The 25,277-nt window shown below is 47.6% G+C and overlaps 1 protein-coding gene across 4 annotated transcripts in view; it reads right to left on the bottom strand.

Annotated features, from left to right (window-relative positions):
• AGAP2 (ArfGAP with GTPase domain, ankyrin repeat and PH domain 2) overlaps positions 1-25,277 on the bottom strand; it is a 119,296-nt gene that overhangs the window by 63,632 nt on the left and 30,387 nt on the right. Inside the window, exon 1 of one of the 4 annotated variants that reach the window (XM_028721513.2) lies at positions 7,979-10,751. The exons of 2 other annotated variants lie outside the window; for them this stretch is intronic. In XM_028721513.2, coding sequence (XP_028577346.2) covers positions 7,979-9,611 — 1,633 coding nt within the window. In that variant the 5' untranslated portion in view covers positions 9,612-10,751. Of the gene's footprint in view, positions 1-7,978; positions 10,752-25,277 lie in introns of those variants that run through there. One more of the 4 variants, XM_028721514.2, reaches the window with a different exon arrangement.

The raw sequence follows: 25,277 nt of genomic DNA, 5'->3' as shown, positions 1-25,277 counted from the left end.
CTCTGCCACTGGCAGAGAAGCAGCACCAACACTGGCACCATTTTCTGGTAAGATCTTGTGAGATTTCACCATAAATCCACAAGAGCTCACTGGAAATTGGTGCCAGTGCTGTTCCCACTTTTCCACCAGCAGAGGCGGCACAGCAGGGCACAGCGGCACATCCTGTTTCGCCTCAAGCAGCAAAATGGGACACATCTCACACACACACACCCGGTTGGTGACCAACTTCATTTTAGGAAACAAAAAAAATTCCTTCCAGTAGCACCTTAAAGACCAACTAAGTTAGTTCTTGGTATGAGCTTTCGTGTGCATGCACACTTCTTCAGATACACATTTTAGGAGGCTGGGGAAAGTCTAACCTGGTTCAACTCCCTGCTTGATGAAGGGAATTCAGAGCTAGCGCATCTCCAATAGTTGGTTGCAACAACTAGAGAGGAAGAGTTGAGATCACAAAATCGACCCAGGTTCCCTCTTCCTCATGGATCATAAAGCTGATCTGGCCAAGTTGGCTTCAAACTCCTGCACTAAACTGTATTTTTAACTTGCTGCATTTAATTTGGTTCCATTCCTGGAGGATGTCCAGCTCTGTGAAATTATGGCTGCCTTGTGCCTTTTTGTCTTCTGCTGCTTTTAGTTATTTGGGCTTCATTTGTTTTTAACTACATGTCGTCAGCCGACTGGAGCTTTGCAAAGGAAAGACAGGATATAAATGCCTTATTTAAGCTTGACGCCAAGCCTTATTTTCATATACTGCTCCCCACCAACTGATCACAGATGATCCCAATTCTAGCTCCCCGGTCAACAAGTCACCAGAGGCATGGGAGGGCTGGGGTGTGTGTGGCTCCAACACGTGAGGGAGCTGCAGGTACAGCTTCCTCATGCGACAGCCCAACACCACCAACAGCAGCTCCATTTCCAGGGTGGAGAGAGGTTGCAGCACACAAGGCGCCCAGCCCAGTAGCTCTGGCTGAGAGAGGACAGTGGTGGACTGTGTTGCATGAATGCACCCCCTGCGCCACTTTGCGAGGCAAGCCACAGCGGGCTTCTTCTGCGCCCCACCCCCTTAGGGGCATGCCCTGCACACCCGCCCCAGGAGGCGTTTGCATGTGCTATGCCACTGCAACTCACTTTCCTAGAGGTGAAAATATGGTGGTCCACTGTACATTTAAAGAACATTTAAAACACCTAAAAATAAGAATTATGGGAACTGTAATTTAAACCCCCGCCCCGCTGGGCATGTTTAGCCTGGAGAAGAGGAGGTTAAGGGGTGATATGATAGCCATGTTCAAATATATAAAAGGATGTCATATAGAGGAGGGAGAAAGGTTGTTTTCTGCTGCTCCAGAGAAGCGGACACGGAGCAATGGATCCAAACTACAAGAAAGAAGATTCCACCTAAACATTAGGAAGAACTTCCTGACAGTAAGAGCTGTTCAACAGTGGAATTTGCTGCCAAGGAGTGTGGTGGAGTCTCCTTCTTTGGAGGTCTTTAAGCAGAGGCTTGACAACCATATGTCAGGAGTGCTCTGGTGGTGTTTCCTGCTTGGCAGGGGGTTGGACTCGATGGCCCTTGTGGTCTATTCCAACTCTATGATTCTATGATTTACTATGGCCCCCAGTGTTAGAAACTCGGATATATAAGCTAGGCACCAGATGGCTCCTTAGACCAGGGTTGTAGGGTTACAGACACCTGATGAATTGCTGTGAAACCTTGGATTCCCTCCACCATGGCACAAAACAGATATTCAACCTGAAAGTCCTGACTTTCATTTAGAGTTGCAAACACTTTGCAGAAAGCCAGCCGTGTTGAATGTATTTGGGAGCAGAAACAAAGGATCCCAAATCCCCTTAACGGCTAATCAGTTATATTGGTATAACTTTTGGGGCTCCTGTTTGATGGTTTGATGCAAGCCCATGGATGCTTGCATGCAACAAGACTTTAAAGCCACCACAGGAGCTTTTGTTGTTTCTACAAACAGATCAGAGCTTAAGAGTGACGCATCAAAAATTATCCAAGAGGGGGGTGGGGTCATACAAGCAGTGAGGCTGGGAGTCCTCATTTCCACCTGGTTCCTGCCTTTGACTTTCCAGGTGACCTTCAGGAAGGTCCAAAGCTGCATCTTGAGCCTGTGCCTCAGTTTCTCTTTAACCAGGCCAGCGATCAACTTAGGAGGACTGAAAACTGTCAATGGTCAGTACTAGTAAATGGCTCCGTGATCCTTATACTGAGATGCTACATTCAGCTCATTGTCAGCAGCTGTAAGGAGTTCCATTAATTCTAGGGAGCCCATCTGGGCACAGAAACAGGAAAGCTATAGAAAAGAATTGGCTGCTCTGACAAGAGAAAACATTCCCCGGACTGTCATATATTTTAAAAGGCAGCTGAAAAAATTGTGGCTCGTTTCCTAAAATGGCACGTATCTGGACACCACACCACAAAGGAGGGCTTGATGTTTAAGTTCAATGTTTCCTTGAATTCCGCCGGACGACTCTGGACCACCCTACTGGAACACTTCCTCAGCCTGGATGCCAAAAGGGGCTCTTCCCTTAAATTCTTATATGCAAGAGTGGACACCCCCAATAACGTACATTCAATTTCTCCTCCATTCCATTTTATCCTGCATTAACAATATTCATTAATAATGATAATGATAGCAATAGCTCAAAAGGTGCTTTTCAGACTGAAAACCCTTACTGGGCAGGCCAGCAAAACCAGTAGCCCGCCAAGCTGAACACACCTTAGTAGGTTACAGATAGGTAGCCGTGTTGGTCTGCCATAGTCAAAACAAAAAAAATTCCTTCCAGTAGCACCTTAAAGACCAACTAAGTTAGTTCTTGGTATGAGCTTTCGTGTGCACGCACACTTCTTCAGATACACTGAAACAGAAGTTGCCAGATCCTTCTATATAGTGAGAAGGTGGGGAGGGGTATTACTCAGAAGGGTGGTGGGAATGGGTGATTGGCAGATAGCTGTGATGAGCCTGTTGACCGACTGCAATAGGTCTTACAAGAAAAAGCAAGGGGTGAGAAGTACATTTAAGTTTGGTACATTACCAAACTTAAAACCATGGAGAGACCTGGTCTGAACAAAGACATTGGATTCTTATCTCATTATACATGACAAAGCCATTTTTCACCTTCTCACCCCTTGCTTTTTCCTGTAAGACCTATTGCAGTCGTTAAGAGTCGTCAACAGGCTCATCACAGCTCATACCAAGAACCAACTTAGTTGGTCTTTAAGGTGCTACTGGAAGGAATTTTTTTTTTGTTTACACCTTAGTAGGGGTTTTGCCTCCTGCAGGATAAACAACTGTGGGAGTCCTCCAGACTAGGTGGCTTTTTGTTTGTTTTTGAAGGGGTATTCTGCAACATGCCATTGATAGAGCTGATCATGATAGGGGCATGATGGAAATCTATCAAAGCTATGCATAATACAGAGAAAGTGGACAGCAAGACTTTTTCTCCATCTCACATCATACTAGAACTGCAACCATCCAATGAAACTGAACGCTGGAAGATTCGGACATGCAAAGGAAAGAACTTCAGACAGCGCAGGGCCCCTCCAGACCCTTCTCTGCAGGTGTGACCCTTCTTTGTGGGTGTCATTGATACAAAAATAGTGCATTGGTGATGGATTTATATTGGGCTGCCCACACATTATTCCACTTTGTTAGTTCTTCTGTGATGCTTACCCAATATGACTGTGTTATTGCCATCTGGAGGGGCACGTTTGCACTCAGGGGTGCCAACTTGAATAAAATATTGGGAGACCCACGTAAGCCTCACCCTGCATAATTGATCACATGGCACTGTGCATGCACACTATTTGAATGGCAATGCCCATCAACTATGGGGGGTGCACGCACAAAGGGACCTTGGCCAAAGCAGAACAGCAAACAACCCGAACTATTAACAGCATTTCAGCTGGAAGTTGTAGGACATGTGTCAAATGAAAACAAAGCAATGTGTCCATCCCAAAACCTTTGCAAGGGCAGAAAATATTGAAATCAGGGTTGCATGTAAGCACCTGCATACCATCATGAGCACAAATAATCATGAATCCACAATCAGAAGGATATCTGGAAGATCCCAGAAACTGCTAGAGCAGAAGAGCTTATCAAGCACCTGGTAGGCCATAATACTTGGTAGAGATGGTCAGCATTCAGCATAGTAAGGCCTCAATCTCAAACATATTGGTTGCAGGGTTTTAACTGTTGGCTGCTCTGAGCACTTTTGGATGGACAGCATATACATTTTATTTTATTTTTTAAGTTGCACATCCCGAATGAGGCCTGCAGCTCTCCCTAAGAATGGCGGCTTCTGCTCAGCTACAGCTTCAGCACTAAACCAGAAAGATAAACCACTAACCAAAAGAGAGAGAGGCACTTTCACCCTGCCTTCATGTGCAGGATGAACAATTCTTCTTTCTGATATAGGGCTCATCCCCTTTGTTAATGGGGACTGCCAGGCTCACAACAGATACCATTCATTGTAGCCTCAACACGCATGTGTAATGCAAGAGGCATGTTATATGCATTTCTAGACATTTTTCAAAATCTATGTGCACACGGTTAGCAGGTCATTTTCTTGAAATTGGGAGGAGGGTATGCTGTCAGGTTCTCAAATTTCATTGAGTCTCCCATTCCTTGTTTATTCTTTACAGAAACCACTCTTCACTCAAAACACTCCTACCATGCAAATCTAGTCTCCTGCAAAAAAAAACCCCAGAATGCAGTTTGGCATGAGCGCTAAGAATTCTCTGATAAGAGAACTCCCCTTAGCTCCCTTCATAGGATTTATAGCTCACAGGGTTCCTAGGAAGAGGAAATGACTACTAAACCAGCTATAAGTCTCTGGTGCAGGTGTCTGTCCACAGAGGATCATGCTGAGCTCTTTTGGGAGACTGGGGTCAGCTAGCTACAACCTCCTTCCATCCCTCAATGTTCTCCTAATTACCAGAAGCTATCAGTTGCCAAGGGGAGCTGAATGCAGAAATATGACCTTGGAGAAGGGAAAGGATCAGTTCTTCACACAGTACCATATAAATTTGCAGGGGTGTTTCCTGCTAACAGCACAGTGGGAACAAGGACTTTCCTTAGCTGATGGGAGACGACGACTAATTCCTGCCTTCTAAAATATACCCTTTAATCTAAAACTTTCCACTGCAATTAACCTCTCACTTCAGAGAGCAATTAGAAGAACAGTCCTTCTGGCTAGAAGGTCTCCCAACCCTCCCACAATGGGAACACATCAAAATCAGAAGAACAACTAGACTTTGACGGGCTGCAAAGAAGCCATTAAGACCATAATCTGGTCTTTTGAGGGTGGCAGGAATAGAGAAGACATTTTTTAAAACTACCCAGAAATGGGGAAAGTGATCCATCCTTAGGCAACCAATGGATATACCGAAGAAAGACTCCTAAGCAGGTAGAATCTTTTGATCACCAACTGATGGAGATATCTTTGTTGTGAACTTCATTATTCCACCCCACCCCCCCAAATTAAAAGCCTAAACTCTGCACCAAGAGAACTGGAACATTAATTGTACATTAATATAATAGAAAATAGATGCATGCTGACATAAATTAATCTGTCAAACATGATACTGAGCTGTGTGCCAGTTTTCACAGTTTCCACAGTAATGCCTGTGCCAGGCTTTCCCAACATGGTGCTCTCCAGATACTGTATCTTGGACTGCAATGCCCATCAATCTTAACAACCAGGCTGATGGGAGTTTGAGAGTCCACACTACCTGGAGAGCACCATGTTGGAAGAGGTTGATTAGAGGAAGATGCTCTCCAGGGACTCAGGCAGAAGTCTTCCCCAGTCATTTGCTACCTGAACCTACTGGCTGGAGATGCGGGGATTGAAACTGCGACTTCTACTGCTGCGCTATGGCCCCTTCCTTAAAGGAACAGAAGGACAATGGGAGAAGAATGCAACTGGAGACCACAACAGAAATCAGAGAGACAGGCAAGAGACTCTGCCTCTCATACAATGGAGCTTTCCGTTGAAGTGCACTGGACAATGTGAAACTTATCTTCACAACCACAAGGGATAGCAACCTGCTTTTTAAAAATAGAAAGAGACAGGCGCATGCAAAACTGAGATTCTCAGGTCAAAATCCACAACAGGTATCAAATAATCACGCAGAACACATACCGGTTTCTATTAAAACTTCCACAACACCATATAGCTGTGTCCCACCATTCACATCCATATGGAATTGAGTCTGAATTTTCTGAAAACAGTAACAACAGTCGCCCCATCTTTACTTTCTATTACAGTGGTACCTCGGGTTACATACGCTTCAGGTTACAGACTCCACTAACCCAGAAATAGTACCCTGGGTTAAGAACTTTGTTTCAGGGTGAGAACAGAAATCGTGCTCCGGCGGCGTGGCAGCAGCAGGAGGCCCCATTAGCTAAAGTGGTGCTTCAGGTTAAGTACAGTTTCAGGTTAAGAACGGACCTCCAGAATGAATTAAGTACTTAACCCAAGGTACCACTGTATATTTTTTAATTCTTGTTGCCTGTTAGATTTTGTTGGATGCTCTTATCTCTTGCCTGGTAGGAAAGGGCAAAAAGAGGTACCCAGCTCCCCATACACTGTCAAACACAATTGCCAGTATCTCTGCTTAATTATCTTTTATAGAACTCTAAGAATCCATTCCACACACACACACACAGGTACGTGCACACACCACACCTGCCTCCCATCCAATACTCATGAAGCAACCTGTAAAATCAGCAGAGTTCTTGTTCAGCACAGTGAGCAAGAGAACCATTTGCTGCAGAGGTTGATTACGCTCCTGTTCTGCACTTACTGCTTCTGCTTTGGTGGGGTCCAATTCGTTGTGCTGTAGAGGATGCAGAGATACCACCACCCCTTTCAGAGTTAGCCGAGCACCTCCTAGGTAATCCCGAAATCACAACCATTCATTACGACAAGGCTTTGGCACGTAACATGTAATGGGGGCGGGGGAAGAAAATATACGGGAAGCAGAATGTTCTTGCATTTGAAAATTCAGCTAGCCCAGGGATTTTGCTTCTTCAATGGCTTCACAACCTGTACCACTACACCGGTAGTTCCAAGCCATTCTCAGGACTGCGATCCACCCTAAATGTTACCCCCTTCAGCATCTGGCTTGTTGACCACATAGTGGAAAAACCCACTGGAGAAAACGTCCTTACCAGGCTCCGCAGACACCTAATAGTGATAATATCATTTTTGTCACATTCCACCATAAGGGAGATATTGAGGTTGTGAATCCCATCTCTCTCTCTCACACACACACACACACACACTGTTTGATGAGCTGCTGCAGCACATACCTGGGCTCACCCCTCCTCACCTAAGTGAACTGCTCCATTTTTGAGTACATACTCATTGGCTGCCATCACCTACCCATCACCGTGGCAACAAAGCTAAGCAGTCCAGAATCTCCTTTCCAGAGAAATTCCACGTTTCTCTCGCAGGGTACACCCACCAGTGGTCTTGAGGGCCCACTCAGCCCAGACATATATCTTTGGAGTGAAATCTACAGAGGGGACTCTACAGAGCAGGTATAGGGAACCTGATGCCCTCTAGGTGTTGTTTGACTCCAGGACCCCATCAGCCAGACCAGGACACCCAATGGGCCAAGGATGATGGGAGGTAGAGCCTGGCAACATCTAGAGGGCCACATGTTCCTCAGCCTTGCTATAGAAGAAGTTGAGCAGAGGCCCACACAGATCTGTGGCTGATCCATTCCAGTTTTTCATTCTGAAGCTCCTTGCTGGAAAGAAACCAGCCTAGCATTCCCATCATCACATCCCAAGGCAAAGTTATTGGTGCCAACCTCTTCCAAGCCAGTAATGAAACACCTTCGGTCCTCAAGCCCATCTCCCATGTTCCACAGTCAAACCTCCACCCTCAACACCCCAACCCATCCCTTCCATTCAGAGAGAGGCTGGGCCTCTTAGGCCACTGTACTTACTGGGCAATTCACCCTTGGCCAGTTCGACGCTGAGCAGCTCCTTATGGCTAAGGCTCCAGCCAGGTCCAGGGTGGGTGGGAGTGGATGCCGGGCTCTTGGTGAAGATGCCGCTGATGAACTTGAGCATTTTACGGTCCCGGGTAGAGGCCCGACCACCCTCCCGGCCTCTCTTCAGCCCCACAGCTGCCTCTGAGGAGCAGGAGCCAGAAGAGGCCAGACTGCCCGGGCCATGGTTGAGGTCACTGTTGTCCAGAGTCTTGCTTTTGTTCTTGTGAGGGGATAGCTTTGCCCGGGATCCCCCTCTGGGGACCGTCTCCCCACTGCCCTTGACAGCTACCTTCATGCGTCCCTTGACTTCGCTCTCGGGCCACGACAGGCGGTTGGGGGTGGCCCCCTTGTGGCCCCCTTTGCCAGCCTTTGGCTCAGCACTCACCTTGGCCCCGCTGGTGGTCACGGTCTTGAAAGGCTTATTGGTGGCCAGGCGAAGGCGGCGGTTCCCAGCGGCTGGGTGAGGAGAGGAGGCTCCCGAGTGTGAGAAAGAAGAGCCACCCACCCGGCCCACACTCATTTCCAGGGTCCCAGGCTCCGGGCCACCCCAGCTGGCGTGGCTCACCAACATTCGGCGCCCTGGCGCTGCTGCACTGGAGGAGCAACTGGCAGTGGTGGGCGTTGGAAGTGGCGACTCGTCCCCAGGCACCCCCAAGGTCTCCTTCAGCCCAGCCTTGGGGGGGATTGGAATCACCTCTGGCTTGGGGGGAATGGGGGGAACGACGGGGACCAAAATGGCTTTGGGTTTCGGAGCCACAGCTGGAGCTGCAGAAACCACAGTTACTTCAGGCTTGGCAGTTGCAGCTGGAGGAATGGCAGCCTCAACCTTAGGAGCGGTGGGCGAAAAGAGAACAGCTGGAGGCAGCTCAGGTTTGGGGGGGACAGTCGGGGCTATAGAAGGAACAGCCGGCTCAGGTTTGGGAGCCAGAGGTGGGGCGACAGAGGGCACAGCCAGTTCAGGTTTGGGGGCCAAAGGCGGGGCTACAAAGGGCACAGCTGGTTCAGATTTGGAGAGCGCAGCTGTCGCCGGCTTGGGGGGCACTGGAAGCTCAGGTTTGGGGGGCACCGCCGGAGCACCCAAAGACCCCAGCCCTTCAGGCTTTGGCGCAAGGGGTCTTCCTTCTGGGCTCATGGCGGCTTTGGCCTTGGGGTCCCATGGGCTCCCTCGGCCCGCGCTGCCCCTGGGCGGTGTCCACACGGAGCCCGGCCGCCCTGTGCCATCTGGGGACGGGGACGAGCTGGGCGTCCCGGGGCTGCTGGGCGAGAGCTGCAGCAGGTAGTCGGACGTGCTGGCGCTGCTGGTGCTGATCCAGAGCGCATCCTGCCGGTGGAAGATGCGCTCCTGCCTCTTGAGCTTGGCGGCCGCCGCTTCCTCGGCTTCCTTGCGGTCCTTCAGCCCGGAGGGATCCGCCGCGCAGGGCGACGAGACTCGCGCGGGGCCGCCGTCCCTGCCGTCGGGCAGGACGCCCCCATCGCCGGCGCCCGCCTGGTCGCCGCCTTCTTGCTGCTGCACCGACTCGAGCTTGACCAGGGTCAGCGAGATCAGGTAGGTGGTCCGGCGCTGCAGGGTCGCCCCTCTGCTCATGAGTCTCTGCGGGAACCGCCGGCGGCGGCCACGCCGCTAACCAACATGGGCCACACGCTCCTGCTGCTGCTGCTGCTGCCGCCGCCGCCCCCTTTGGATGGCACCGGTTGCCCGCCGCCGCCGCGGACCCCTAGCGCCCCCGCGCACAAAGGGCAGCTCGACAGGGACGGTGCAGGAGCCGCCTGGGCATCTCCCAAGCAGGGCGATCCCGGGGAGCCCTTACCTGCTCCTCCGCAGCGCAGCGGCGGGCGGACAGGCGCGTATCTCCCGAGAAGAAGAAGGGGCGGCGGAGGGGGGCTGGTCCTGGGTCGCTCACCGGAGGCGATCGCCCAAGCCGAGGCGGGGTGCGCGCTTCTCCCGAGCAGGCTGCGCAAGGCAGGGCGGCACGAGGAGGAGACGGGTGGCTGTTCCCATGCAGACGAGCCGGAGCGCGGGCGGGTTCAGAGGCGGGGGGGGGGGCGCGAATCGGCGAGCGGATCCCCCTTCGCGGTCTTGCCGCAACCTCGGCCGCCCCTCACGGCTCGGGCAAGGCGCCAGCAGCTCTCCTGCTCCCCCGCCGGGTCTTGGCACTCGCAGCCCGCCTCCAAGGGCGCATCTCCGCCTTCCCGCCGCTGCCACCGGGTCCTGGCTGGAAATCCGCGCTCGCGTAGCAGGAGGCCGCCTCTTCCCGCTCCCCCACCCGCTCCGCTGCGCCAATGCCCTCCTCCGAGCCTTCCTCCTTCTTCTTCTTCGCCGCTGCCACCCCCCCCCCCGCCGCCGCCGCCGCCTTCCTTCTGGCTTCTACTTTCTAATGCCTCTTTGGAGAGGTTATGGGCGCGCGTTTGGCGAGGTGCTCTTGCGCTCTTGCCTGGGCGACAGCAGCGGCTGGTGGCGAGCCGGAATGCGGAGATCAAGGTGCTGGTGGGCGGGTGGGATCGTGGAAATCAAAAAAGCAGAGCTATGGCAGCGGCGGCGGCGACGCCAAACCCCTTCGCCGACGGTTTCCGAAGGAGGGGAAAAGAGGGAGAAGCTACGGCCATTTGCTGTAGCCTACGGAGTTATAGGTGGGGGGAGAATGAGAGAGGGGAGAATTAAAACGGGGTGGGAAGGCAGATCCTGAGAATTCTCACATTGGGAATGCACAAGCCAAGAAGTGAAGGATTTCTGCAGGGGCACGTGGAAATCCCGGACTGGATCGCATGGAATCTGGCCCCGCGCACGCACGCGCGCGCGCGCACAAGACCTGAGAGATTGCCTGGCTCAGGGATTCATCAGGCACCCTTCCGGCGCTGGCGCATGGGGGGGGGGGGGGATAAAACAGCCGCCGCCGCCACCCGCAGATGTTACATGTCGTGGGACTAAAATTAGCCCGCGCTGATTGGCTTCCTTAGTCTGCCCCAACGGACAAGGTCATCTGGCGACCCAGCTGGGAAGGCGCAACATCTGGAGGCTTAGGGGGATGATGCGGCTAATGTGCTCAAATCCCCACCTGCTGTGGGATAAGCATCCAGGTAATTCGAGAAGGGAAACGATGTTAAGGCGAGGCTGCAGGTGGAGTTACAGGTGGCTGCAATTGTCTGAACAAGCCTGCCTTTCTGGCCCGGCCACCACCCACCCGCACCTCCATCAACTGCTCCTCCCATTCATTTCCACAGAGGACATGCCTATGACTTAATCAAGCAGGAGTGACTGGTGCACGGTTTCGGTCATATGTTTCTGGGTTGTTGTTGTTGTTTATTTAAAAAAGCACATCAATTATTATTATTAAATTTACATTTGTTGAGTGTGTGTGTGTGTGTGTGTGTAGTCTCAAAGCAACTTAACAAAATACAGATAAAAATAAAAAAATGGCAAAATATGTAAATACAAAATTCTTTAAAACGCTCATCCAACAGCACAATAAGAAGGACAAGTCCTATCCCACCCCACTAAAACATGAGCACCACAGCAGAGGCTGATTTAACTATTAAAAGCCTGGGTAAATAGCAATGTCTTAGTCTGGTGCCTAAAAAACAGACCATGATGGCACCAGGCACATTTCCCTAGGGAAAGCATTCCACAAATTGGGGTGGGGGCACCACCGAGAAGGACAGTTCTCATGTGGCCACCCTTCCCATCTTCCTCAGCTGAGATACAAGGAGAAGGGCTTTGATGAAGGTGGTTCATGAAGGTGGTTTGATGAAGGTGGTTTAACCCCAAGGTTAGGAACGGCACAGAGCACAGAGAATCTCTGCCCAGTAAGTATGAAATCAAAGATGGGTGGCAAACTGTGACCCTCCAGGTATTGTGCAGTTAAAGCTCCCATCATCCCAAGACAATGAGCCACTCCAGGTGTTGCCCATCAGATCTAAGGGCTGCTTGTTATTCATGTCCATTGGATGATGAAACTATGGCACTGGGTTATTTTTAGCATGGCAGCCAGCTTTGTGAATGTGCTGGCAAATCTTTTTAACATGTAGCAAGATCACAGCTCCCTATGTTCTAAAAGGGTGTTGAAATGCTAATTGACCTAGAACATATTTGAGACATAATCTCAACACGCATGGGAGAAGTTGCAAAACTGACCACTTTTGCCAAAATTGGCATGAACATCATCGTGCCCGAACGGGTCAAGTGAATTAGTGTGGTACAGTACAGGGACAAATGTGAAGGCAGAATCAAACTGTGGTTGGCAGTGAAGATGAAGGAGGTCAGGTTATGTGACAGCAAGTACCGCAGACATGGTAATTCTATGGCAATTGAAGAAAGTGTTTGCTGGGAAAAAATATTATTTCAAGGGGGAGGGGGAAGAATTGCCTTGACTAAATGCTGCATACACAGAAGATCTGGAGTAATTTGCCACCTTCTAGTTTCATTCAATCACTACTGCCTCTTCACCCATTGTTATAACGTGGGGGGGGGGGGAATTGGGGTATGTCGCGTCATAATTCCAGGTGTCAAAAAGCAGCCTGCTGTCAATAGAAGGTGGCCAAAATTTGCTGGTGTTTCAATTATAGGACACTGGCTCTTTGTGAACTATGCTGGCCTCCAGTCCATTTCCAGGCCCAGTTCAAAGTTATGTGGTTTTGTTCAAAGGCCTTCATGGCTTGGGACCCAGTACGTTTCCGAGCACAATTCAAAGTGTGGGTGTTGATCTTTAAAGCCCTAAACAGCCTCGGTCCTGTATCCCTGAAGGAGCGTCTCCACCCCCATCGTTCAGCCCGGACATTGAGATCCAGCACCGAGGGCGGTTCCCTCGCTGAGAGAAGCCAAGTTATAGGGAAGCAGGCAGAGGGCCTTCTCGGTAGTGGCGCCCTCCCTGTGGAACGCCCTCCCACCAGATGTCAAAGAGAACAACAACTACCTGACATTCAGAAGACATCTTAAGGCAGCCCTGTTCAGGGAAGTTTTTAATGTGTGACATTTTAGTGTATTTTTGGTCTCTGTGGGAGCCGCCCAGAGTGGGCGGGGTACAAATAACAAATTATTATTATTATTATTATTATTATTATTATTATTATTATTATTATTATCATCATCATCATCTCCTCCCCTGCCAGACATCTGGTACAATGTGTCCTAATTACACCCAGCAGCCTTCCCTGGCCATTTCTATGCTTTCAAAACAAGTACCAAGAAGGAATCCATCCATTCCATTGCCTCTCTAAGAAGACATGTGTGCACCCCCCTCAAAGAGCTTCTCAATGTGCTGGTCCAGCCAGTATTCTGATGTTGCCAGCAAAGGACCAATTAATGCTAATTGCACCTAAATATCCCAACTGACGGCACCGTTGAAAATGATTCATATTCAGGAAGCAGCACATTCTGCACTGGCTGCTTCCTTTCCAAAGTGCTGAGGGAGCATTTCTAGCCAACTGTACTTACATCACAGCACATAATCGCCACAGTTCTCTTACCTGGGTCACAAGCTGCCGTGCTGTGCTGCTATAGAAAGGTTTCACTGGCAGGCACCCACATGCAGGACCCGTCCTGCTTTTAAGAGCAGGTGTGCACAAGGAGTGGTAGAGACATGGTCATTCCGAGACCAAATTATCTCCCCTACATGTGAAATTAATACCCAGACACAGAGAACTGGGCTCAGGTCTGCAAGGATGTATATCATATCTGCATGGACAGAAATCCACCAGTCAGTTCAGCAACAGCAGTGCACCAACGCAGAAGAGATTCACACAAACTCCATTGTACCCCGAGGCAGTAGGTATGTATGAGTAACTAGGCTGTAGAGTTTGCACACAGACCAGTGGAATTGCATGCGAAATCTGTGTCAGCACTTGCACAGGGTCAGACATGTCCCCATCCCTAGGTTTTCTTCGTCACATCCATATTAATAATTGTGCATTAATCTTTGTAACCATCTTGATTGTAAAACTTGTACGAGGGTTAAAAAGGTTGTGCCATTCTGAATGGATTGTATTTTCCTTTGTTCCCAAATGCACGTAGAAGATTCCCACCTAGTCTGTGCCTTCCCTTTGAACTCAGTCTGAGTTTTCCTCTCAAAAGCATCTGATTTACAGCACAATCCTAACCATTATTTATGAAATGTATATCCCACCACCTCTCCCAAAGGAACTCAGGGCAGGAAACACATCAGCAATAAAACAATACAATTAAAAACATCTTTAAAAATCCACCATTGAAACCATTAAAAACCATTCCCATTTAAATGCAGTCTGGGATAAAGATATTGAAACGCTTGTTGAAATGTCCTACTGAATCCACTAGGGCATAAAAGGATAATAATAGTCATAATCATAATAATCACAATAATTTCACTTTCTTAGCCACCTTTTACTGTAAGGTTGCATGGAAGTTTGCAGCAATAAAAAACCCCACAATATTAAAAATTGTTTAAAACAAATTGCAGTCTCAGTGATCATGGTGACACTAATTATGTAATCAAGATTCCTAAATGTAATTTCCCTTTTCTGGGACAAGCTCAGGATCCAACCCTTATATAATGCCCATTGTTATTGAGATGGTCAAAAGGGTTTTGGAGATGGTTTCACTTCACCATTATGGGGATTCTTCCTATGATAAGGAAAGAGTCCTTACAGACACCTGCAGGGTCATTGTCTTGGCTGACCACTATTACTGGATGCATCCAGCTTCCTCCTGCTAGGTGGCTGTACAGGTCTGTTTTTGCACTGTACAGTGCAAACTAAGAAGACTCAGTTTTTAACCTTAAATAATCAATTCCTTTTTTTAATGTACAGAAGCTGGGTCCCCCAGAGTACTAATTGCTGAGAGGCAAACAAGGGGGGAGTGTTGCTGTCTTCCTGCCATAGCTGTAAGTCTCCAGTGACTGACCATCACTGAAACTGTAACAGGGTACAAGTCAGTGTGGTGTGTTTAAAACAGGTTATCATGTCGTCGTCATCATCAATACTTCTTCTTAAAAACTCTACATGCTCATAACAGCCCTGGGATACATGTCATTACTGCTATCGCCACAAGTGTAGTGCAACCATTGAGGCCTCTCTGTGGAATATAACACCAAGACCTAGTTCAATCTTACCCACCACTGTGATACCAACCAACCAAACAACCAAACTACCATCCCTTCTTTTATTATTTTAATTTATTACACATGCTTCACCTTAAGGTCCCAGGGTGGGTTATAACAATTTAAAATACAGTGGTACCTCGGTTTTGAACATCTCTGTTGACGAACATTTCAGTTTTCGAACACCATAAACCTGGAAGTAAATGCTTCTGAGGCGGCTTTGGCTGAGTGCAAGATCCTGTCGGCTGTTGAGTCCGGTTGGCTGGGAAACCGTGCCTCGGTTTTCGAACATTTCAGAACTCGAACGGTCTTCCAGAACGGATTATGTTCGAAAACCGAGGTACCACTGTAGTTTTCAAACCATGCCAGTCTCTCATGAGCAGTGACTACATTATTACATGAGCACTGTTCCACAGCATTTGATATTTTCATTTATATATATTCATTCGAAATAAGATGGGTTTATGAAGCATTCTATATCCACCCACCACGCTGACGAAGAATTCTACGAAACAGTAGTCAATATCCAGAATTACTGTTCAGTGTTGGACATCATTGTTGAATACACAAAGCTTCACAGCTTGTCTTCCACCGTACAAAGTTTGGTACCTCGCTTCATTTAAAGATTTTCAGAGACTTTGAGACTAAAGATTTCATTTTGAACTTTTTATGATTTGAAGGAATTCTATAAAGATTGTCTATTACGTGTGTATATGGTCATTGTGTTGCCTAGACATTGTTGACAGTCTCTCATGAGAGACAACTGAAGGAGCCTCCTCAGAGCAACCCACTCCTTTCTTCACAATGGCTGGCTACTTCAAGCCAATTTGTGCATGCCAGCCTCCTGGCCATTGCCTCATAAGGTGGCTATGTGTCCCGCTTTACAGTGGACAGCGTTACATTTGAAGGTGCCCTCTCTTTGAAAAGCCGTCCCAGTCTGAGTCTAATTTAAAGGTAAGGATTCCAAGGAAGCTAGCTTGAAGTTGCCCTTCAACAGTTTGGCACCTGGGTAGCAGACCAAACAGGTCCAGTGGTCACTTGGTCAAAGTCTTTCCCACTATAATGAGATGTATTGTACTTCTGTATAAGTTATAGTATTTCTAAATGGATGTCTATGCATATAATATACTGTATACACATCTTATGCAAATCTGCGTCCTTTTTTAAACAATGCATTTCCTCTGCTTTGGCGACACAGAAATTGTCAGTCCTAATCTTGGGCCTTCTTCAGAGCCTCCAGAGAGTACCCACCCTGTGCTTAGTCCTCAGCTAACTAAGACAAACAAGCCAATACACTGAACCACATTTACTGGGAAGCAACAGATTGTTCCGTATGAACCAGACTGTGACTAGCATTCAGCGGCTCTTTTTGTTTCACGACAGGCCAGATTTTTCGCAAGCACTTTGTGTGCTGCTAACTGGAACCTTTTGAGATCCCAGTCTGTAGATTGCAGATGGAACTATGAAACGCAAGATGAGAAACCCTTTTTAAATCTTAACTGGGAGTTAGTAAATGAGTAAATAAATTAGCAAGGAAATAAATAAATAGCAAGCAAACAAATAGCCACTCTGCAAAGAGCTCCCTGCCAGTCACGCTTTATCTTGGTTATTTCCATCACTCCTATCCTTGTCAAATCCGACTGCTTCTTTCTGAGTCAGAGAAGCTAACAAAAATATGTCTTTGATTTTTTTTTAAATCCCTACATTTTGTTGTTATAGCAACCAAAGCTCTGAAAATGTAGGAAAACAGCAGGAATAATTAAACTAAGCAGTGAAATCAGCATTAATGGGAACAGTCAAATGTACCTCAATTCCAAGTTCATCAAAGGAGGAAGGATGTGCAAGAGTGGTGGTGGGGAAGGGGCTGGAAACGAGAGTACCAACTTGAATAAAATATTGGGGGGGGGCAGGTAAACCCCACCCCACATAATCGATCACAAGACATAGCTCATGCATACCAGTTGAATGACAATGCCCATCGACTTGGGCTCAGATATTTTATTGGGGGAGTGAAGGGGTCTTGGTCCCTAGGAGTTGGCTCCTATGGCTGGAAAGATGATGAATACGCCCCAAAAGAAAGGCTGAGATAGGCTCATGGAAAGGATAAGAGGCAGCTACAATTGCAGGGAATCTCCTTCCTTTAAACTGCAAAAAGGAGAGAGATGTACCAGTAGAGTAACTGAGATTACACCTGAGATTACACCAGAGATTCCTCTAAAACAATTACATAAATGAATAATTTAGCAAACCCATGCGTCCTTCTTTACAGAGGACCATTCTCTGTTTGAAGGGCTGTCAGAGGAGGGCCTTCTGGTCCAAGTCCAGTTTGAAGATAAAGAACATGAGGAAAGGAGACCAGCAAGGGCAGGCATAGGCAAACTCAGCCCTCCAGATGTTTTGGGACTACAATTCCCATCATCTCTGACCACTGGTCCTGTTAGCTAGGGATGATGGGAGGTGTAGTCCCAAAACTTCTGGAGGGCCAAGTTTGCCTATGTCTGAGCAAGGGCTTTCAGAATTGCCCATCATCCGTCAATTGGCAGCACTTGGAGAAACTGACTGAGCAGCCATACAAATAACTCGATCACAGCCTTCCCCACTAGGGTGAGATGCATTCTATTTTGATCTCAATTAAAGTGATTGCTTCTAAATGTATATCTGTGCAACTAAATTAACATATCCAGACCCATGTCCTCTTTTGTGCCGATACACAAGTGACCTCCCTAACCTGACCACAGTGAAGCTGTATCAGTTTCACTGGCTGGAGATTGGGTGGGTGGCTTTTAACAGATGTAGTTTGGGCTTCACTTCATTCTAGGAGGGGAAGGTGGGAGCCAGATTATAGCAGGTGGCAATTCTATTCCACTGACTGTAATAAGCGAAATCTGATGTATTCATTTCCACTGAGGATTTGTCGCAATGGCCAATTTACACTTTTTTTGGATTTTCTAGCTCTTTTCAGAGACATACAATGTAGTTTTATCTTGTGAACCACCCTGAGATCTTACAATGAAGGCGGTATGTAATATACATATAATAAATAATACAAAAAGGAGGGCATTTATTCTGCTTACTTGGGTGTAGAGGAACATCAAACAACATATATTTCCGCCAATGGTTCCCATGTCCTCTATAGTGGGCATACGCAATAAACACTTATGAGTTGCTGAGAGTTGGACAGGGGGCAGGCTGATATAGTGCAAGCACAAGTCCTAGCAGGTGGGGGGAATAATGGTATGGGGAGGAAGCTTTGAGTTCCTATATAGGATACTCCAAGAAATTAGGGATGTTACTTGGTCCATGGCTGCCATTAGTGCAATACTGAACTTCCTCTAGAGACGGGTGGAATTCAGTGTCATGCTATGATGAATGTCCCAGTGGCATAAGCATTGCTGCTTGCCAGTCACAATGATAGTCACGAAATTAAAAGACGCCTGCTTCTTGGGAGAAAAGCAATGACAAACCTAGACAGCATCTTAAAAAGCAGAGACATAACCTTGCTGACAAAGGTCTGTATAATAAAAGCTATGGTTTTCCCAGTAGTGATGTATGGAAGTGAGAGCTGGATCATAAAGAAGGCTGATCGCCGAAGAATTGATGCTTTTGAATTATGGTGCTGGAGGAGACTCTTGAGAGTCCCATGGACTGCAAGAAGATCAAACCTCTCCATTCTGAAGGAAATCAGCCCTGAGTGCTCACTGGAAGGACAGATCCTGAAGCTGAGGCTCCAATACTTTGGCCACCTCATGAGAAGAGAAGACCCCCTAGAAAAGACCCTGATGTTGGGAAAGATGGAAGGCACAAGGAGAAGGGGACGACAGAGGAGGAGCTGGTTGGACACTGTTCTCGAAGCTACAAACATGAGTCTGACCAAACTGCGGGAGGCAGTGGAAGACAGGAGTGCCTGGCGTGCTCTGGTCCAGGGGGTCACGAAGAGTCGGACACAACTAAACAACTAAACAACAACGTCAGAATGATCCCCTCACACTCTGTTCTAGGGCCGCCCCAGAGCCAATTTCAGGAGGTGCAGGGGGCCCACAGAGGGAGGAGATGCCCATGGCTCCCCCCAAAGAATCCTGGAAACTGTAATTTCTTAAGGGTGCTGGAAACAGCAGCTTTGGGAGGGGAAAGCTACAGCTGAAAGGCATTGAAATTAATTACGCCATTAATTACTTTAGTTTTGGCCGCAGGGAATAGCAAAACAAATAATGTAGGTTTCAGCCGCCGTCAAACTGTAGCAGACTGGAAACCGCTGATTGCGACAAACGGACGTAGGACAGGACAGAAACCGCTGCCTCCTTACATCCCTGCCTCCCCGCGATGTTTTGGAGAGCATAAAAAGCGCTGTAAAGCCCTTGGTGTATTGTAAATGCGACATATAATCATCAAACTGTCAAAATGGGCATCCTATATTTTTGAACCTCATCACTTCGCAGGAAGGTTTTCCGGAAGAAGCACTTTGTATAGCGCTAATTTGAAATGGAAATCCAGCAGCCCTGACTGAAAGCTCAAAAGGATAACTGTAGGGTTTCCCGTCGCAAGCCCTTGTTAGGGAATACCTTCTGCTGGTCAGCAGGTGTGCTTTGCAAGCTTACAAGCCCAGGCATCCAAGCGGCTCAGGCGGGCCCACAAAGCCTTGCAAACAAAATCCCAGCAGCTCTCACAGATCCAGCTGCTCCCATCTCTTTCTTTAATGCCAGGGCTAGCTGGGAGGGGCTGCCTGAAAGAGGCATCCTCCGAATCCTGTGGGCTGCATTGGCACCAGCACTAAAAATCCACAGCTGAACCTGGGGACTGTTGGCCCTTTTCAAAGTAGCTCTTTGTTCCAAGGGAGCCATTAGTTCCAGCAGGCAGCGTGAGGGATGTGACAGCTTACTGCCCAATCCGCATCCCAACGAAATCAAAGGATGCGATTTTAAGCCAATTGAGGCTCATTTGATTCAGTTGAATCGCATACCCTTGTAGCCCAAATTAATGGATATCAGGCCTTAACATGAGGCAAGATTCAGCCTAGCAACCTGTTTCTCGATGCCATGATCTGGAACGAAGAGTACAGTTGTCCTTATTTGCTAATTTTGCTAATCAAAGGCCTGGAAATGATGCCTTATGAGGAACGGCTAAGGGAGCTGGGCATGTTTAGCCTGGAAAAGAGGAGGTTCAAATATATAAAAGGATGCCATATAGAGGAGGGAGAAAGGTTATTTTCTGCTGCTCCAGAGAAGCGGACACGGAGCAATGGATCCAAACTACAAGAAAGAAGATTCCACCTAAACATTAGGAAGAACTTCCTGACAGTAAGAGCTGTTCGACAGTGGAATTTGCTGCCAAGGAGTGTGGTGGAGTCTCCTTCTTTGGAGGTCTTTAAGCAGAGGCTTGACAACCATATGTCAGGAGTGCTCTGATGGTGTTTCCTGCTTGGCAGGGGGTTGGACTCGATGGCCCTTGTGGTCTATTCCAACTCTATGATTCTATAATTCTATGATTCTAATTTATGTACTGCCAAAACTGTAATGGGAAGAGCACCTTCAGTCCTGCACAGAGTGCTGTTCTCTCACTAGTAAGTGTCCACCCACCCAGATCTGGAATCAGTGGGCAGGGATTCTAGGTCAATGGGTGTGGTTTTCAGGGAGCCTTTTCAAAAATAATAATATTTACCGGTAACCACTGATAGCTACTGCCCATTAATTTCATGCTTACCCAATCACCAATTCCCACTTCATACCATAAGTACACATCGCACCACCGGTTGTGATTACAACAGAGGATTAGAGACTAAGCGTAATCTGTATTGTAATATTGAATGGGTACCCTGGCTCTTCTTACTGGGTCTGACAATTTTCAGCCCTGCTGAAAAGAGCTAAATCACATCCACACCATACATTGAAAATACTCTTAAACCACTTTAAACAGTCATGGCTCCTGCCAAAGAATCTTGGGAAGTGTTGTTTGTTAAGACTACTTGAGAGTTGCCAGGAGACCGTTACTGAGCTGCAGTTCCCAGCACCCTTAACAAACTACATTTCCCAGGATTCTTGTTGTTGGTGGGACCCATGACTGTTACAGTTGTATAAGAATGTTTTAAATGCACAGTGTGGTTGTGAACTAATTTATTTCCCTATAACCTTGAAGGCACAGTTTTAACATGCAGAATGATGGGGATATTTGTACTGTACAAAAGTAAGGCATTATTCTACACACACACACACACACACACACACACACAGAGAGAGAGAGAGAGAGAGAGAGAGAGAGAGAGAGAGAGAGAGAGAGAGAGACCACAAAAAGAAGACTCAGTACTTGAAATGCTTTCAGCAGGTACTGGTTACTTAGGAATTGCAATTGAGTGTACACAACAGGGAGCTGAAGCTAATCCTGGTTCACTCGTGAGGGTCCATATATAATACACATACATGTTGGCAAAATGTGCTTGCCTCATTCCTTTGTGTTTGGGTGAACTAGAAATTTGGTGGCCGACGAGGGTTACTGCTGATCACCTGTAAAGTGTCAGAGATGGCAGTTTAGAAAGGAGAACCCATCCTAGGCCTGCTCTTTTCCTGTTTCCCCCAACTAGAGTTCCCAGATCTATGTTAGCTACAACTGGCAGAAATACAGCTGAGGGAGAGCAGGAGAGAAATGGCAGGTAGGAAAGGGTTAATCATCCTCTCCCGCTGTTGCTTCTCCATTCCAAATTGAGGGAGCCCCCACTCCCCCCCCCCAAAAAAAAAAGTTCTCCTGCTGCTCTGCATCAACCCAGGTTCCTAGACTAGGATCTGCCACAGAATGTTTTGTTCAGTCCTGGAGAACATGATGTATGAAGCAGCCCATAGGCTCCAGAAGCATAGCTTGCTTGGCTTGCTCACTGTCGCTTTGGGGATAATAACCCACATTTAGTGAGTGTTACAGGAAACCCAAATAGTAATATAACACATTACACCATGTTCTGGAAAAACTTTGGCACGTTGGGTTGAACCTGGAAGTGGCACCGTGATTTTGAGCTGTCTCCAGGGTTGGCCCTATCGCCAGACAGCATAAGGTGGTTGCTTCAAGCTATTGGTTTGGGGTTTTATGAAAACAAAGCAAACTCTTAATTACCGTATTTTTCACTCTATAAGATGCACCAGACCGCAAGACGCACCTAGTTTTTGGAGGAGGAAAACAAGAAAAAAAGTATTCTGAATCTCAGAAGCCAGAACAGCAAGAGGGATTGCTGCGCAGTGAAAGCAGCAATCCCTCTTGCTGTTCTGGCTTCTGAGATAGCTGCGCAGCCTGCATTCGCTCCACACATTTTCCCCTTACTTTTTAGGAGCGAAAAAGTGAGTCTTATACAGCAAAAAATACGGTATTTAACAAATTACGATGGTGTTTTCACTCCCAGGGAGAGGGACTCACGGGGTTTCCCGCCACAGGTGCCAAAATCACTTGGTTGGCCTTGGGCAGAATGCCTCAGGCAACAAAATGTCTCGGGTTGGCCCTGGCTGTCTCCTTCCAAGCGCTTGCAGGGCCAGTCACACAGAAGCTCCCCAGTAAGAAGCTGCCTTATTCCACATCTGACCATTGGTCATCTTGCTCAGTATTGTCAGTTGTCAGGCGGAGAATTCTCCCAGCCAGCCCCGGAGAGCTGCTATCAGGGACTGAACCAGTGCCGCTTCCTCTCAAGTTGCGTGAATCAGCCTTTATATAAAGCACAGGCACAGCTGGTTCACTTCATTTCTCAAGTGCCGATCGGCATGTCATTCTAGAGGTGGGTTCTTGTCGCTACATCTGCTAATTTCCCTCAGCCCCTGACTCACGATGCCACTGCGATGCAATTCCTGACTAGGAGCTGACTTTCCTCCATCCTGTCGCTGCCTCTCCAGCCACATATCTATATACCAACAAGGACGGGTGTGCAGATGCGCTATCAAGACACTTACCAGCGTCATGGAGATATGAATGATTCAGGGCTCAAATTAAAGCAGGGAATGCGAATGTTTGCCAAAAGCCAGAGGGAAAATGCTGGCGCTGGCAAGCTCCTGACTTCATAGTGGAACAGAACATGCATGCTGTAGCCGCAGAAAATCATTGCAGAGCAACATGTTTGGGGATGTAATCACCAGCATCACCTCCTTGTCACTCTGGCACCTTGGAAAGGGAAACATTTTCTTCCCCAAAGGGTGAAAGCAAGACAGCAGGAACAGGGCACCCAGGAAGAATGAAATGGGCTCTCAGGTGGCCACTAGCCAAAATGGAAGCAAGCTAGTGAGCTTTCTTATCGTTTTTGTAGGTCTTCCAACTTGTACTCTCCATTTTCTTTCTGACGGAATGGAAGGTTCTTTTCTCTTTAATATGACTGATCTCTAATCCTACTGGGAGATATGGGTGCAAATTATCCCTTTAACCCTTCACCTCCCCCTTTTCCAACAAACCAAGCAGCTTTTTTTAAAAAAACAACAACTCCTCTTTGAATATACTATTTATAGCTCCATGCCTCCCTCACTCATCTTCTGAACATTCACACACACACATATGCACACACACAGCCAGCACAATGGAATTAGGAGGCAGTGCGACTGTGTATAAAATAGAAACATTCCTCCTGCTCCGCTCTCCCCAGGCTAGGCTACACGCCAATCATTCTGCTTGCTCTGCAAGCCCATCTTGCAGTTGCAGGACCGGATTTCTGACCCTAACATTGGACATTTTGCAAATGAGAAAAATCTGCATTCTGCGTTACATTCATACCAAACATTGTGGTTTGTTTGTTTCAAATGGTCATGTTTTGCAGAATTGGGAATTATTTGACAAGGACTGTGGCAGAGAGGGGGAGCTAAATGGGAGGCTATTTAGGAATGTTTAGAGTTGAAGGGAAAGGACTGAAGGTGCATTGCAGTGGCTAAGGAAATGTGCAGCGCAAAGACATGTTACTCCTTGGCCTATTCTCCTAACACCCAGATCCACCGTTGTGTTTCATGTGTATACACAACAGACGGTGCCAAGAGTAATCTGCCTAAAAGGACAGTCTTAATCCTTTGGTGCTGCCAGCTCCCCTTTAAAAACTGTTGCCATGCATAATAATAATAATAATAATAATAATAATAATAATAATAATAATTTATTATTTATACCCCGCCCATCTGGCTGAGTTTCCCCAGCCACTCTGGGCGGCTCCCAATCAATGTTAAAAACAGTACAGCGTTACATATTAAAAACTTCCCTGAACAGGGCTGCCTTAAGATGTCTTCTGAATGTCAGGTAATTATTTATCTCTTTGACATCTGATGGGTGGGCGTTCCACAGGGCGGGCGCCACTACCGAGAAGGCCCTCTGCCTGGTTCCCTGTACCCTCACTTCTCGCAATGAGGGAACCGCCAGAAGGCCCTCAGCGCTGGATCTCAGTGTCCAGGCTGAACGATGGGGGTGGAGACACTCCTTCAGGTATACTGGACCGAGGCCGTTTAGGGCTTTAATGGTCAGCACCAACACTTTGAATCGTGCTCGGAAACGCACTGATCAGTACAAGCTGATCAGAAACCTGCAAAACAGGGGGTTGGGTATGATGAGAGCAGCAGCGGCAACCTCTCTTTGTATGGAGGAGCTGCTCTTAAATCCCCTCGCACGCTTATATCTTCAACATGCTTGACTGCAAAGCATACGTTGCTTCAATGCTCAGAGCCCTTTAGCACTGAGGAGGCGTTGCTTTTCTGCAACCATCTGGATTTAAAATGGAAGATCCACACAGCACTTAACACAGCACCGTATTATCTAGCGTTGCTCACCCAAGTGGCCAAGATCTTTCCACATACAGTGGTGCCTCGCAAGACGAAATTAATTCGTTCCGCGAGTTTTGTCATCTTGCGATTTTTTTTGTCTTGCGAAGCACAGTGTCGGGAAAGTTTTGGAAAAGCTTCAAAAATCACCAAAGTCTTCAAAAACCTCAAAAAAGGCTACCACACCGCGTGCTATGAGTTGCTCCTCGAAGTCAAGTCGCAACTGTATTAACGGTGTTAGGAAAAAGGAAACAAACTTGCAAGACGTTTCCGTCTTGCGAAGCAAGCCCATAGGGAAAATCGTCTTGCGAAGCAGCTCGAAAAACAAAAAACCCTTTCGTCTTGCGGGTTTTTTGTCTTGCGAGGCATTCGTCTTGCGAGGTGCCACTGTACAACCTTTGTGGGCCCGTGAAGATATTTGCAAGCCGGAGATACTGA

Source organism: Podarcis muralis, chromosome 2 (genome assembly GCF_964188315.1).
Source record: "Podarcis muralis chromosome 2, rPodMur119.hap1.1, whole genome shotgun sequence".
Taxonomy (NCBI): domain Eukaryota; kingdom Metazoa; phylum Chordata; class Lepidosauria; order Squamata; family Lacertidae; genus Podarcis; species Podarcis muralis.
This window is presented reverse-complemented; position numbering and strand designations above follow the sequence as displayed.